Raw genomic sequence first — 17,689 nt, forward strand, 5'->3', positions numbered from 1 at the left:
AAATCTTTTTCGCTTTTGTTTTTTAGTCATGGGCAAACTTTAACGCCATATCTCAGGAAACTGACACACAGCGGATGTTGTTACAACATTATAAAGACAAGCAAAGAACAAACTTGCTACAACCACCTACACGACACATACAAATTGTTCAAATATTACTACAATGATAGTTTTTTAAACCACCTTTGTTGGTTTTTTTATCATTTTTTTTTGTCGTTCAATACAGATACATATAAAAAGGAACCGATTCCTGAGTAGGTATAGCCACATAGACAAGGACTAATTTAAATAAGTCTCTAGTAGAAGGAGATAAAGAAAAATGATTTTTTCTAATTTCTATAGCTATGTCTGACTTTAACAAAACGAACGTTGAAACTAACAACTAAACATTACTATAAAGTCAAAGTTCTTTTAAAGGAAGTAAATATGCAGTTGACTTGTTGCCTTATAGTTTTGGACATTTTTCAAAATTCAATGGAAAGAAGAAAAAAAGGTGTAAAATTCTTAAAAAAAAATAAAGAAAATTTATTACAAATTGTAATTGCTAGTTATAACGATAAAGATAATTTCCACCAAAGATTTATTCATACATGATACATAGGTTGGTTTAGATGGTAGCTTAGCATTTTGGTTAGTCTATTGTACTTACATAATTTTCGATTAAATCATTTCGGTGTGGCACAAAGTAATTGTGATCTTCCATGTCACGTCGTTTCTTAACACGTACGAAATGTTCCATGGGATTGAGATTGCGTCGAGCACAAGCACTTGCCAGAAACTCTTCCACTGACATCGCGTCACGTAGGTAAACAGTCGAGTAAGCATTGTCAGGCATTGCAACTTTGAATGTTTTTTCCGGTTCATCACGAGAATTCAACTGGAAAACACACATAATACACAAACACAAACAAAAATTGATTAAATATAAAAAGTTGAAAAAGAAAATGAAAATATCAAACAAACAATTGCTCAGCTAACTGTCTTTATGGAAAACGACAAGTTTAACTTAAAAATTTAACATCTTAATCTTCTTATATTTTTCTTTTTCTTCATCTTATAAGCTTCATGGAGGAGAACGTAAAGAAGTTGTTGAAAATATTTTATAAAAATTGTTATTGCTTTTAAATAATGTTTCTTAATGTGAAAGATAAACTGAAAATATGTTGTAGTTTTTCTTAAAATATAGAAAAGTTGTTTAAGTTATGCGGTAAGTTATCTATATGACTTAGTCCACAGACTATTTTATATGGACTAGTCTATAGACTATTATATCGATAATTTGACTGAATTATCTATATACTATTCTACAGGCTATTGTATGGACTTGTAAAGCGTCTAGTCAATGAACTTGATGATTTATTAATCACTGAACTAGTATATAGACTAGTGTGGTGATTAGATTTAAAACTAGGGGCTGATCTAGGAACTAGTACATTAATAATTTTATCAACAACTTTTTGGAATAGTTAAAGAGTATTATATGAAATAGTCTATAGACTATCCCGTCGATTTTTTGATGGACTTGTCTATAACTATTCTAAAGTGTAGTCTATATACTATTTTATGGACTACGTCCATAGACTGGTAAAACATCTAGAATTTGATAGTAAACTAGTCACTGAACTAGTTAGTATATAGAATAGTGTAGAAATTAGTCTAGGAACTAGTCAAGGGGCTGATCTGGGGACTACTAATTAATCATTTTATGAATATAGATTAGTCAATGAATAAGTCTACTAATTAATATATTGGTTAATTTATATATTAGTCCATAGACTAGCCTGTTACCTAGTCATTGGACTACGCTATAGATTAACAACTGAACTTGTCTAAACATAGACTGGGCATTGAATTATATGATAGTCAATGTACTAGTCCAAGAACTAGTCTATGACCCAGTAGTTAAACAAGTCTAAGGACTAGTCTATGATCTAGTTTTGACCTAGTTGTCGAATTTACAGTTTTTGTTCGTTTTATTCTCTTTAGTTTTCGTGAAACAAAGACATCAAAACGTATACTTGATAAAAAATTTAATATAAATAAAAAAAAAACAATCATACGCACCGTAGCAATTATTTTCAATTTGTTTCTTTATGTATAATACTAGTGGTATGAGTAATATTAAATTACATATTTTTGATATTTAAAAAAAAATATTTCATTTACTCTATATCTGCTAAACCAATAGACTAATTGAAAATTATTCTTTACAAAAATTATTATAAATGTCTTTAAAGGTATAAGAAGATTATTTCTGTAGATTTCTTACTTGAATTGATGTTAAGTTATAGACTATTAAAAATTAATACCTCGTACATGGAATAAATATTTTAAAATTCATAAATTTTACACATTTACAACATAATATGAGTTTTAAATTTGATTAAAGAATTTTTTCTTAATTGAAAAAAATATAAATTTTTTCCATAAATATTTTGCTTAATAGAAGACTTTTTTTCAATATATTCATTTAACCTCTAAGTTAGATTTGGGTTATTTTTGATTTCAATTTTCTTTTATTTAAAACAAATTTATTGTAATTTTTTAAACCTAATAAAATTGCTAACCTCAAAGTAGAAGATGATGATGATGATGAAAAAGAGAACAAAAGTAATTTTTGCAAATTAACAATTGTGTTCTTAAGTAGTTTTTTTTTGGTCTACTTACAAAAAAACAATCAAAAGAGTAAAGGTTGGTTGGTTGGTCGATTGATTGCTGCTTGGTTTTATTTTTTGAAGCATAAAAGAAATTATTGACAGCAATTTTTAAAACAATGACTTCAAAGCATATAGAAACATTTTTAAGTTCAAGTGAAAAAATATCTTTTATATTTATATCATCAATATATTAAGGTCTGTAGAAAATATTTGGTAAATTGGTTTTTTTTTGTCAAAAAGTTATTAATTTTCAATTAAATAACACTATAAAAACATAAACATGTTTTTTATTATTTATTTCTTTTAATATTGGCATATTATAAGGCAGAGTAATTTAACAAGAAATATATTTTTTAAGTAAAATTTAACTATATTTTTTTTTAAATTTTGAAACAGTGCTATTGTTTTGTCTGGTTGTGTTTTGCCATAAAATACAAATACATGTGTATACTAACAGATAAGTGTTTTTGAACTTATGTATATGTTTTTTTTTGGCGTATATGTTCAAATGCTAGTTTCCGGCAGTTGTAGTGGTTGCATTTGACAATTTTGTTTTAATTTTTTATTCTACTGGGACTGTTTTTTTGTAATAAATGTAACTGATAACATTTTATTTAAATAATAAAAATAGCAAATAAAGAATACATTTAAATTCTATGATAAATTTAACTTTGATACCTGTATTCGAATTAACTAGAGTTTGTAAAGTAAATGATTTTTATAGTTCTCTCGGATTAAAATAGTTTCAAGAGCTGTTGGGTATATCAATACATATGTATATGTGTACAAGTTTATGTTTATATCTCAGCAGTTCGATCCTGCAATCCGGAGCTAAATATTTAACATACTACTAAGGGTTATCGATTTTACACCCCATATATTACAAAGAGACACCCCAAAAAGCTTAGGCCTGTTTCTTAAGTGTCTACTCTTTCGCGTATAAAGGGGACACTAAAGTGACTATTGTATTCACCCTCGTTATGAAGTGTACATTCGTGTCGAAAGACTAATTAAAGGCCACCAGTTTGTTAGACCTTTGTAGCAATCATAGTCTTTTTAGAATGCTTTAACCCTTTGTCGAACTGCAGGGGTAGATCGGGCAGTTCCAAACTACCTGTTAAACCTACCACTTAGGGTTACCCCAATTCAGCGAATGTCCAGGTGATTAGCTATTTTACCATGTGCTTGTCCTAAGAGGAAGTCAATCGTCACCCCATAGATTACAAAGATACAGACTTAAATCTCATGTTTGTTACTTTAGAGTCCACTCTCTCGCTTACAAAAGGGACACAAAAGTGACGATGATCCTCGCCCTCGTTTACGAAGAATACATCCGTGGCGATAGACGAATCATAGCCAACAAGGTGTTTAAACGTTTGTGAAAATCAAATCTGTCTTAGGAGCTATTGGTTCAGATAATGAGTTATAATTGATTCATTATTAGGTCCTTATAGATAAATACGATTGAACTATATTTGGATTGTCATTGAAACATAATTAGGATTTAATTAAGAGCCCTCGTTTACAAAGTTTACATCCCTGACAAAGGACGAATCATAGCAAACCAGGTGTTTAGACGTTTGTGGAAATCGCTGTCTTAAAAGCTATTGATTTAGATAAAGAGTTTCAATTGATACATTATAAGGACCTTATAGAGAGCTAAGATTAAACTACGTTTGCAACGTCATTAAAACATAATTAAGACTTAATTAAGAGCCCTCGTTTACAAAGAGCACATCCCTGACAAAAGACTTGAAACACAATTGGATCTAAAGAGGTAAATCATAGTTATGATCCAATAAAAAGCTCTATTTGGTATCAAATCAAAAGTTAGAATTCAATCAGAGTTTTAGTCGTTATGAAGCTACGTTTAAAATAAAAGTACTAAATTACAAGCTATGACCAAAAATGGACTATAAACAGTTGGAAATTCATTGAACCACAATTAGAATATAGTAATGAGCAGCAATTAAACCATCAAGTATTATTTAATTAAAATTTAAACAAAAAATTCTTTATTTATTGGACTCTCCTAATAAACATATATAAGTATATATAAATGTAAAATACACACACACAGACACATACAAATGTGTGTGCATTAATTGTATGTATATTTATATGCAAAAAACTTTTTTCCATATATGACTCTACTATATGTGACCATTTCTGTTCATTTCTGTGTTATTTTTTGCTGTTGCTTCTGCTGCTGTGTTTGTCATACATATGAATTTTTGTGGTGGCGCTTCTGTTTGTTATTCTCGCCAAGTCAACAACCCCAAAAAAATTATAAAGAACTGATTGAATCTACATGCAACACTATATGTGTTTTTTTTTATTTTCCACTTTTACTCTGATATTATTTTGTAGTGGCAGTTGTTATTTATTTAATAATGACATATTTTTTTCTCCATATATAATTTTGTAGCTTTTTATAAAGTTTGTGTTGTTTGTTTGTTTTTTTTTAACATTACAACACTCAGTTTTTTTTGAACATTACAACACTCAGTCTAAAAATGTTACAAATTACAACTCTTGAAGCATTCAAACAAATTATGAAAAAAAAAAATATGCTGAAAACAAAAAACAATATGAATTTTCAATCAGATTTTGTTGCTGATTGTTATTTTTGTTTGTATGACGACGTGCGTTTGTGTGTGTGTTTACACTAAAAGCCAGACACACACCATCTTTTTTTTCGATTTTCGTATTTGGTTTTTAACATTTAAAATCATAAAATAATAATAAAGTTTGTTGAAAATTTTATTTAAATGAAATAAAATTGGTATGCATCATTTATAGTTAAGGGTTTTAATTAAAATATTAGTGCATTTTTTTATGATTATTATTTTGTTAAATTCTATTTTAAATTATATAAAATAGAGGATTAGTTGCGCATTGGTTTTTTCAAATTTTTTATGGTTACTTTAATAATGATAAATATTTAAAAATAACTAAAATTTGTAGTTTAAGGTATTAACAGGTTAGATGATACAACTGATGTTCAATACTAAAGCCCTGGGAGACCAAATAATTACAAATGATTTGACTGCATTTGAACTTAATAATATTTTATTATTGAACGGTATTTAGTGTTTAATAAAGAGCAATGATTGTGCCTTAATTGTTATCAAATAAGCAGCTGAGGTTGAAGCAGAATTGGATTCTATTAAGAAGCTATGTTTGAGCCATCATTAGTATCCAATAAGAACTACAATCTTACTACAGTTGAGACTCAATAAGGACTTAAGATTAAACCAAAATTGGTACCATATAAACGGCTATGGTAAGCAGAATAGGATCATATTAAGGAGCTACGGTTGAGTCAGAAATTGGTATCCAATAAGAACTACAATCTAACTACAGTTGGGACTCATTTAAGAGTAGATTAAGATTAAACCGAAATCGGCACCAAGGGTACTTTCAATAGTTACAAAATAAAGAACAAATAAAGACAGTAAGTAGCAGATAAAGAGATTGAATTAGTCCAAATTTCCAACCATTGAGCACAGTGGGCTCCAAAATAAGAATTACGATCGAACTGTTTATTGTTCTCTTGGTACTAAATAAAAAGTAAAGATTGAAACGAAATTATATTACTGTTTCAATAAATAAAATAAAAAATAAAAAAAAAAAATAAAATTGGCATTTAAACACAATTGGAAAGAACTTTGATGGAACCACAATTGGTTCAAAATGAAGAAAAAAAAAAAACAATCACAATTGGTACAAAATAAAAAAGTACGATTGATAAACTATTAGTATTAAATAAACAGCTGGTATTGGGCTTAAAATTGTGCCAAATAAATTACTACGATTGGACAAATAGTACTAAACAAAAAACCTAATAAGCCACGATTAGTACAAAGTCAAGAAGGAACTCCGATAGTACTAAAATTGGTACCAAAATTGTATAAAAGATGTATGATTGAAAGACAATTGGTATTAAATGCTCTAAATTGTACCAGCTCTAAATTGTACCAAATAAATTCATACGATTGAACAAATAGTACTTAATAAACCACTATTAGTACAAAGTTAAGAGTTATAACTGAACTACATTTGTTACCAAATAAGGAACTTTGATGGAACTACAAATACCATTTGATACCAAAATTAGTACTTAATTCTTCGATTGAAACGCATTTCTAAAACAAACAAGAGCTACGATTGGATCACAATTAAGCCACAGTGGGTACCAAATACAGAAATAAGATAAAACTCCAATTGCTTCCAAATAAAGAGCATTGGACCACAATTAGAACCACAAAGATTTTGCTCCTTGAGGCTATATTCTGTAGCTATATATACCAAATAAATTTAACTTTCCCTTCCAAGAACTTCGTCAAATTAGTAATCCTTTTGGGATTTTTAAAACCATCCTCCTTAACTTACCTGCATTGAACGACGACTCGAACCACTATTCGAACGTGATAACATGGGTGGACGACGTTTCGTAGCGCCACGACCAGCCAATAAATTATTGAGTAACGAAGGTGAACGGGCACAAATGAATGCATGAAACGAGGAAACCGTAAAAACGCCCAATTTATTGAGAGTATTTTTGGTAGGGCGTGAGACATGTGTAAGTAGTGACTAGAAAGGAAAAAACAACAACAATTTCAATAAAGTAAATTTAATTAACCCTTTTTAAAGTTTTTTTTAAAACTTACTTTTGGATTTGGCAATTCGCCACTCTGTAACGAGGCCATATAACAGCGCAAACGAAATTGTTCACAATGCAAACGTTCAAGATTTTCTTCCCATTGAAGTATTTGACCTTGAATTTGTAGACGTGTATCCTGATCGGTAACCACCGACTGTTGCAGCTCTGCCATATGTTTAAGCTTGTGATCCTTTTAAAAACCAAAAAAAGTTATAATTTAATATTTTTTATATATATAAAAAAAATAAAAAGAAAACTATACGAAAAAGACAAATAAAATGTAAAGAGATAAATAATAAAACTAAAATCTATTCATATTTTGTTTAAAGTATACAATTTACATACAAAACTGCTCGTATACATATGTATAAACATGTATAGATAATATAAACAGGTGTATGTGTGTATAGCATGTGTTTAGTGTTCAAAATGTGTACACTTTTCATTATTTTCAACGCCCATTAGTTGAGATTTTTTGTTGCAATTTGTTTTCAATTTTTTTTTCTCTCCAGTTGTTGCGACAACAGCAACGTATTCATATAGAGATTGAAATCCATTCCATTCTATTTTCCCTTGCATTAAACAAAGTATTCTTTCTTTCATTCTAGATTTTTGTTTGTAAAATATATAACAAAAATATTTGTATGAGTAGTATGCCATCTTTTCATATGTTTCTTTATGATGCCACCATTCATGTATGTAGTCGTCGTTGCCAGTGTTTGAAGGTATACAGCGCATAGGCAACAGAAACGGCAACAAAGACGAAAAAGTATCACATGCATTTGTGTGCAACAAATGTGACAAATGTTGCTGCTGCCGTATAAACAAACATAACTACATAAATATATATATGTATATGATATTAAGCATATAAACTACATATCACTATTGCAACAAATACATACATACATATGTATATGTACTTACAACAGCAATAACACCACGACCACCTTTACTCAACTCAAAAGTAAGTAAAAGTTTTGTAACTGTTACCGGTTGTTGTTTTTAATGCTTAATGTTGTTTCTAAGTATGTTTGTGTGTGTGTATGAAGAAAATATATGTATGTATATGTATGTTGCACACTTAGAAAATATATTTATAGTTGTTGTCATATATGTGTGAGTATTTGTTATAGCTGCTCTTTTCTTTCTTTCATACTGTTCTACAGTTGTTATTTTCTTTTTTTCTCAGAAAAAGGAAAAATCAAATATAAAGCTGAAAAATAATTAGAGCGTAAAAACCGGAGCATGGTAACACTTACATTGCAATTCGACTAATTCATTTCCAAAAAAAAAACTACAGAAAAATACATAAATTTCTAATGCACACATCTAAAGAGATATTACACAAATACCTGGTTTTACAATGTGTAAATATTTATCTTGAATGACTTTTCTTCATTATTATAAATTTCAACAAATCTAAATAAAAATACATATTTAGCATGTCAAAATAGTTGCAAGTGTAATGCATATAAGTGTGTATAAGTAAATTATGTACAAATATAAACATGTATGTATTTGTATGACAAAAAATCAAATTAGACTAACTTTAAGTATGACATATGTATGTGTGTAGATTTGTGTGACATACGTACTAGAAATATAAATTAGTACGGTTTCAAATTTTGCTCTCAATAAGAGTATGTTTACTATAGATTTTTTCTCTCTTGCAGCATTTTTCTATAGAAAATTTGCTCTTGGTAAGAGCTTGTTTTCTATAGAAAATTTGCTCTTGGTAAGAGCTTGTTTTCTATAGAAAATTTGCTCTTGGTAAGAGCTTGTTTTCTATAGAAAATTTGCTCTTGGTAAGAGCTTGTTTTCTATAGAAAATTTGCTCTTGGTAAGAGCTTGAGAAGATATTTTTTAAATTTGTTAAAAAAAGTAAAACCCTAATAATTCGAAAAAAAAATATGCAGCAATAACTTTTTATGTAGTTTTACTCATACTTTCATAAACTACTCATTAAATAGTTATTTTTTTTGTCAACTATAGACATTGTAAATAACTTATATTTTCATAATAAACATATCATGTAAATAATTTCTGTGTGTGTGTTTATCCACAGCTGTAAATATATATGTATTATTATAAAAGAGAAGTTTCAATGGAATAACACGGTTCATTAGTTTTATTTTGGCTTATAAAAAGTAAATATGTATTGCAATGATTATCGGAACATTAATGAGATTTAAGTATTAAGATCAAATAAACATACATTGAATTTCCGATAAAAATAAATATTTATAGAAGTATTGTGTTATGTATGTGTGTGTGTGTTTGTGTTACAAGAATATTATTGTTTTAGTAATGTTAGATGTAATAGTTTAATAATTATTTAGTTTATGTAGCGATTAATAATTACAGTGTGTTATTTTAATATGTAATTAAGTTTCAATGTTAATATAAATTTATAAAGGTGGTACTTTAAAAATATAAGTAATAGCTATGTACCCAGCAAAAACTTTTATTACAAGTTAAAGGATTAAAATGCTAAAACTGTCTTCAACACTAGCATCTTAAGTTATTATATTAACATAGTAGTGTCATGAGAGGCAAGTACTTACCAATCGCTTACAAGTAATTAGAAAAATCAATGAATGTAAATTGTGTGAAAAACGAATACAGATTCATTACCAGGTAAAGGGTTAAAATGCTAAAACAGACTTTTACCGTAGCATCCTAAGTCATTATTTTAACATAGTGATGTCATGGGAGGAAAGTACTTACCAATCACTTACAAGTAATTAGAAAAATTGGTCAATGTAAATTGTGTAAAAAACGTATGCATATTCTATATTTTCACACAGAAGTTGACTAATGAATTAGAAAGTATTTTTATAAAATATTTTAAATGCGTCCATATTAAAGTACTTTCAAGTAATCAGAACGAGGTGTTGAAGTCATTGAAAAGTATGTTGATAGGTAAGTGATTACAATTGCAAATCATTTCCAAACTTTTGCTGTGTATGTATTTTTATTATTTCCCTTTGTTATATTAAATTTAAAGTCGTTTTAAATTAAAGAAGCTATATTTTGTATATTTTATATTACGCTGCTACTTTAAAATTGTAAAAAAATTATTGGAGATGCTCAGACAACGCCAACAAGGAGAAGCAGACAAAGAAAAAAGAATTATAAAAAATAATATAAAAAACAGTATTGTGTAGTTAAAAACAAAAAATATTAATAAACAATAACAAATAAGAAGTGGATAGAAGATATAACTCTACAGAGATAAGAGAGCATTTAAAAACAAGAAGCAAACAAAAAAAAGAACATTCACATACGACACATCAGCTAAAAAGTATGTGTGTGTACAAGTATCTGTGTGAGTTTGCATAGCTAACGTATAAGTATTTTATATTTATGTGGTTTTATATCATAATTTTTAGTTGGTTTTGAATTTTTTTTGTCTTTTCTAGCACCCCAACTGCGTTTTTTTGCTGTAGCACAGACTGACTAACTCCTCGTTACTAACGCGCGTTGTTTCATCATTATTATTATTTTTTTTGCAAACATTGTCTTCTACTTTTTCCAAAACCTTAGCCATATGCTCCAATGTCCGTCTGTGTTTTTTATGTGTTGTGGCTGTTGTTTTATCATTTTGCTTTTCAGTCTTTTTTTTCAATTTTTTTTTTTTGATTCCACATTCAGTTTTGTCTTTATTGTCTCTTTAGCTAAGAGCAGTCTTAATTACTTCCTATAATGCACTGTTTTGGCGGGAAATCCATTGCGGAAAACAACATAAAACTCTAAAGTCTTCATAGTGGGTTACTTTGTTAAATCCACATAGTTGTTGGGGTTTCTTTTTTCATATTTTCACTGATTCTTTTTTAATACAAATTTTCTCCATTTTTTTTTTGGCATTAATGTACTTTTGCTCTGGCTTCAAATGCAGACAAGTTTAATGGGTAAAAAAAACAGTTTTGTTATCTGTGATATCAAGTTAAATTTGTTTTGTGTTCTTAACTTATTATTGTAAATTTTTTCCCTTCAACTTTTTTCATTTTGTTTTTTTCTAATGCAAAATGAAAAAAAAACTGTTGTTTGTTTAACTGTTGACTTATGAGTAAAGTGGTATAAAGATGGTTAAAATATTAAATTTATTAAAGCGTTTAATGTAGGAGTTTGTTTATCAAAGCAATTGTATGCAGTTGGGTTTAATATGGAGTACGTTAAATAGAAAAATATCTCATTGGTTAGGCAGATTAGAACTCCTTTTAGCAAAGTAGTTATTATGCGAAAATAAATATTTTTTTTATTAGGCTTTTTATCAACAACAACATAATTGTTGAATTAAAAAATATAGATTTTTGTTGATTCATATTTTACAAGAAATAGAGCTTATTGCGCCTCTAAAACCTATTATTAATATAAGTATGTAAATAAGATGTTTTTCATTTAAACTTCTCCTGATATTTTTGCAACAATTGGAATTTTCTTATCCATTTTACTCTTCCAGCGCTGCTTGATAATATCATGTAATCTTGTGCAGATCAGCCTATAATAGTGACACTTTTATCCCTCAGGTCAGAGTTCAAAATTTGTTTTAGTAGTTAAATTGTTACAACAGATCCTTATCATTTCCGATACTTTCGAGAGATCTAGGATCTTTGCAAGGAATTCGTTATTGAGGATGAAGAACCTTTTTTATAATTATGTTAACAATCTCTACGTGCGAACAAACATTTCTTTCTCATTTTATATTGAAAACAATAATTTTTGGAATTTATATGTTGTTTTCCATATAAAATTAGAAAATACTTCTTCGTTCGCATTTAGAGAAACAGACCCAATATCTTGGATCATTAAAAGTAAAAACTGCATACCCCACGAACAGCTTGTCGGATCAAAGCCAATTGAAATATTAAACAGATGAAGTAAAACTACTTTATATAAAAATTTCCTGTAATTTCCGGTAATCGCCCGAAAATTTAGCGAAGACCTATAAAGTCTTCGCTGGTTAGTTATCACTAGGGCAAAATTTGTTTTAGAAAATTTAAAAAATATGCAAAATCTGCTATAAAAATGTTGAAAATATGCAAAATATATGCAATTTAAAGTAAAATATGCAATTTATGCATTTATAAAAAAATATGCAAAAATATGCAACAACAATTCGATGCCATTTTGTAGCAAAATCTTTAAGTCGAAAAGAAAACTAGTTTCAAGTAATTTCGAGTTACTGACTACAAACATGCATTTGCATAGTAATCATTGCCCTGGTTATCACATTCGCCACATAGTCCTCATTAGGGGACAAATATAGAAACGTTAATACGTTATTCTGTATTACATCAAAGGAGTGTAATAATAATATTTATTTCCTTGAAATGGCTACTACGTACAAGATCTGCATTACATTAAAAGAGTGTAATAATGCCTAATAGCTTTATGTGTATTAACTTTTTACGTAAAAGCTAAAGGTACGTCCTTGTCAGATCTTACAATGTTGTAAGTTCATACGATTGTTATACATTTTCTGAACATTTTTTTTTCTGACAAAATTGTAAGATGTGACAATGAGGTACAACAGCTTCAATAGAAAACACAATAGACCTTTCTTTAAAATCTATAACAATTATTTAACTGCCTATTTGTAAGCGTGTTTGGTAGTTACTTGCCTTCAATATCATCTCCGTGTTAAAATAATGTCTTAAAATGAATTAAAATACGAATTTTTGGAACACCTTTATTACCTAATAGGAAAGCTTAACGTAATGCTTTAGATTTTACAATTATTACAAAAACTAAAGAGTCTAATCCAGGATAACTCCACAAGTTATATTATAAATTGCCGAGGAATCTGTTTCTCTTGACAGTTTATTCGTGGCAATCACAGAGAAGGGAAAGAACAATTCTTTTGGCAGTTACACGCATAGTACATATAAGTAAATATGAATAGATGATATGTCAGATATCACCTTATTATGCGCATGCTTATGTTCAACATTTTTACTTAGTCCCTCAAAAAAATTAAAATCTGCAAAGTGTAGGTTCAATTCTCCGATGTATCATTGAATTAAACAATAATAAGAGTTGATGATCATTTAAAATAGTGACCTCTAACGGTGGTATCATTGACCATAAACAGTTTTTAACTCATGCAACTATTTGACGCCAGAGGCGCTGCAACACGGAGATAACGGCTGCTTCTTGCTTAACTAAATCGTTTTAAAACCAAATGAGCGTTCCAAAATTAGACGGACGCCAAAAGATCATTAAGATTTTCATTAAATTATGCATTATTAAGAGTTCATGATAATAATCAGATTCTATTAAAAATAGTATTTAAAACAGAGACCTCTTACGGTGGTATCATAGACATTTAATTAGTTTTAAATTCCCAGTAAAAAAAAACTTCCAAAATCAAACGTGTCTTCTATCGTCTTAGGAAAAACTCAAAAAGAAATGTAAACCATTATTTTGAAAAACATGACAAAAAATACTTTTGGAGGTCATACAGAGAAAGATCTAAAAAAGGGGTTTAAGAAAAATGTTTTTCAAATATTGCATTCGATATTGTAAATGCTTAAGCTATGCCTCCGGCTTAAATAGCACCATTTAAAGGTTTTTGTAATTTTATGCTGGACTTGAAAAGCAATTAGTAGATAAATTTTAATGTCTGTAAATAAGTATGTAAAATGGAAAAAATATGTGTTAATATTTGTAACAACAGCTCCTTGGGCATAAATACTATACTATAAAAGCAAACTATAGTATAGTAGTTATTTAGTAGCTTTTTTCCCTTTCATCTTTCAAAAGTGAAAAAAATATCCTTATAATATAGATGTGTATATATGTGCATGTAGTTTATTACACTAATACATTGTTGTCCTCACTTTATTTATGTTGCATATAGTGCATTTTAGCTGCATGTAAGACAACATTTACACATACATACATACATACGTTCTTATTGTTGCTTATATTTTTATACGAAAATAAAAAAAAAATGTGTATGTGGTGTATGGTTGAGTAAATTGTTAAGTCGTCGTTGTTACTTTATACATACAAATTACAACATATACCTAGTGTATATTTGTACAATAAAAATCTTGTAGGAAAATTAAAAATATAAAGAAAAAAATATTTAATTTTCTTCTTTTTCAGTTCTACCGCAATAAAAGTTACAAACAATGTAAAAATTTATTTGTGAATGTATTAGTTAGTTACCAACACAGCAACTTATTAAACATTTTCCTTGCCATCATATATGCATGTACATTTTGCAAAGAATTGTTATAACTATCTTTACCAACAGCCCCCTCCCCCCTTTACCCAAGATAAAGTGTTGGGGTAAAGTTGAACAAAAATTTTAAAAAAATACAGCCACAGTAAAAGAAAGAATTTCAATTACCTGGGGATTTTTTCTATAAATATTTTTGTGAAAAAGAATGTGGAAAATCATGTTGCATTTTTCAGTTACTCTTTTTCGTAAATGATTAAAAAAGTTAAGCGTATAACAGGAAACGTAAAAAAACTACTACAAAGTGATATATGAAGAGGTTTAACACATAAAATAAACACATATTCACACACATTTTACATGGTACATGTAGACTAGGAGCAGTTTTGTATAAGAGTATGGGTAAATAAAATAAAATACAATTATAAAGATTCCTTTCATTACGTTTGACTTTCTTTTTTATTTGTTTACTTAATACTACTTACCGATTCGATGGCTTTTTCAATACGGAATATTTCTTCCTGCAGTAAATGTAATGTTCCGGTTTTACCTCGATGTCTTGCAAATGCAGCTGCACAAGCGCTGTGAATGCTATTAACCCAATTTTCCAATTCCACCTGAAATTAAAACAAGTTCACGTTGAAGATAATCTAATTTTATCAAGTTTACAAACTGAATCAAACAGCCTCCTGCCAACAAATAATAATTGTATACATTTACACATACATACACATACTGGTGGAAACAAGCCACCCTTCAACACTAACACCCAGCATCCGATTTCATCTTTCAATCACCAAAGGCAATTTTTATATTCATTCATTGAAACACATACATTTCCACACACACACACACACTGTCACGGGAAGTAATTGTTCATTTCAAGGACTGACTGACTGAAAGGATGAATGGATGGTTGGTTGGAAGGATACGAATTGGTTGCCCGTTTATACTTGTGTATGTTTGTATAAAACTTAAGTCAATATTTATATACATTTTACATAAATGCTCACACAAACAGACACTCACACATACGTGAGGCATTAATATGTATGCTTCCCTCTATAGCTGCTGCCTACTCTTGTGCTTGTATATATTGGTCTTAATATACATATGTATGCATTTTTAAACACATATAAAAGAATTTGAAACGTTAATACTTATTTGTTACTTATACATACGCACATATATGTACATACATATGTGTATTTCAACATAAGGTTGTGTGCATTGCAACTTAAGGCGTTTAGATTATATGATAAGGACATGTTGAATTGAATGAACATTAAATATAAAGAAAGAAAATTTATGAAATGTTTGTAAATGTTCATGTGCATTTTGTTTACATATTTGTTTACACATAAACAAACCCACAGACTTTAAACATTCATACATTATCTATGTACATATGTATGTACATCATGTAATGAATACGCGATTATTGTATGATTACATTCATCCATATGCACATGACTTAAAGATTTTAATAAAAACGATTTAATATATAAAACTATAGGCCACTTTAAGTAACCTTAAAGGAATAAGTCATGCCTTTTAGAATACAAGTAGTAATACTCCTTGACAGTTATGTTCGTAAGCAGTTTTTCTTTTGAGAAAAGAACAATAACGTGATCCACTTAAAAGGTAATAAATATAGTAAATAAAACCTTTGAAGTTACGTTTCGTTTTGTAAAAACTTTGAAGGACTGAAGAAGTAGCAAAATATTGTGTACAAGAAGTTGCGAATAGCTTTTTTGATATCCGTTTAAGCCTATTCCAAGTAATGGAAGTCCTGTCTGATGGATTCATAGAAAGGACTCTGTAGTTATGATTATTGTGTTTATTTTTTAATTTTACGCTTTCCGGCTGTCTATCTTATGGTTAACTATTGTTTCTAAAAGACTAAGGGCCACTGAGGATATTTTTGGATACACAGACTGAACGCCATCTGCGATAAAGCTATTTTGGCAAATAAGTTTTCTTAATATCAAACACTTGGCTTAGAAGAAGTTCTTGGCTAACACACCGACTTCGTCAGCTCAGTGGCTCAAAGTCGTTTGTCTGGCTTGGGTTGTCTTTAGATTGATTGATTGCACTACTGACGTTTAAAAGTCTCGATAAGAGCGATTCTCTACTGCTGGACATCGGATGTATTGGCTTGCGGTAGATTCAAGTCAAAGATAGGTCATAGTCTATAGCGTAAGATGTTTTTACAGTCCTTGCGTTTAAAATGGTGTCTGTTTTAATGAAGGTAGAATCAGTGGTAACTTTATTGCTCATATTTGATGAGTTAGTATTGTATATGTATCTGAAACCTAGAATTTGTACTAACACTTTTGATCCCTAACTATTTCCTACACGAAATCAAAATTGTTGAGTTGGATTTATATTTATAAGTTTAAAATTCATTTAAACCTAGATAAACTGCCCAGCAGTTCGACAAAGAATCAATGCATTCAAAAAGGACAATGATTTCTACTAACTTCTAAGCAACTAGTTCGTCTTTTGTCATGGATGTGCTCTTTGCAAACGTGGGTGAAGATAATTGTCACTCTCCTTTCTCCTGTATAAGCGAGAGAGTGGACACATAGGTTTCTTCGTAATCTATGGGGTGACGATTGCCATCCTCGTGGCACAAGCACATATTAAAATAGCTAGTCAACTGAACAATGGAAAGTTATGTAGGTTGTTCGAGGTTGTCCGAGCAAACTGCTTGGTATAGGTGCAAGTGAACAGCACAAGCAATCGAACATTTCCAAAATTTCGAATATCGAGAGTTCGAGAAGTTGAATTAAAATTGAATTCATTCTTGACCACATGCTTGTAATCGAAACTAACTGGAGCATGATTTAGTAAATTTAACAATCGACTCCGAATTCATTTTTCGTTAGAAAAATTTTCTTTTCATTTGCAGAGGTCTTCGGATCTTGCGAATACAATCATAACGAATAGATCAAACTTTTCAGCATGTATTATACAAGACATTGGTGGTGTTTGGAATGACAGAGGATTGAAAAGGCCATTAAAGAACCTAGTTTATACAAAATTTTCTTCGAAATCTTACATAAATTCTAATAGTCATATCCACTTAGATGAGGTTTAAAAATAAGCCCATGCTTATGGAATATTAACACATTGTGGGTTTTTTTCTATCCTTCTTTTGAATACCCTCAT

At 29.2% G+C, this 17,689-nt stretch overlaps 1 protein-coding gene across 6 annotated transcripts in view; it reads right to left on the reverse strand.

Moving 5' to 3' along the window:
- Positions 1-17,689, reverse strand: part of LOC111690717 (protein still life, isoforms C/SIF type 2) — a 104,535-nt gene that overhangs the window by 31,392 nt on the left and 55,454 nt on the right. For all 6 annotated transcript variants that reach the window (XM_023453257.2, XM_046952185.1, XM_046952184.1 and 3 more), the window contains 4 exons: positions 15,001-15,132; positions 7,331-7,513; positions 7,053-7,253; positions 650-877 (listed from right to left, as the gene is read on the reverse strand). In XM_023453257.2, coding sequence (XP_023309025.2) covers positions 650-877; positions 7,053-7,253; positions 7,331-7,513; positions 15,001-15,132 — 744 coding nt within the window. The remainder of the gene's footprint in view (positions 1-649; positions 878-7,052; positions 7,254-7,330; positions 7,514-15,000; positions 15,133-17,689) is intronic.

This window comes from Lucilia cuprina, chromosome 5, assembly GCF_022045245.1.
Source record: "Lucilia cuprina isolate Lc7/37 chromosome 5, ASM2204524v1, whole genome shotgun sequence".
NCBI classification, from domain to species: domain Eukaryota; kingdom Metazoa; phylum Arthropoda; class Insecta; order Diptera; family Calliphoridae; genus Lucilia; species Lucilia cuprina.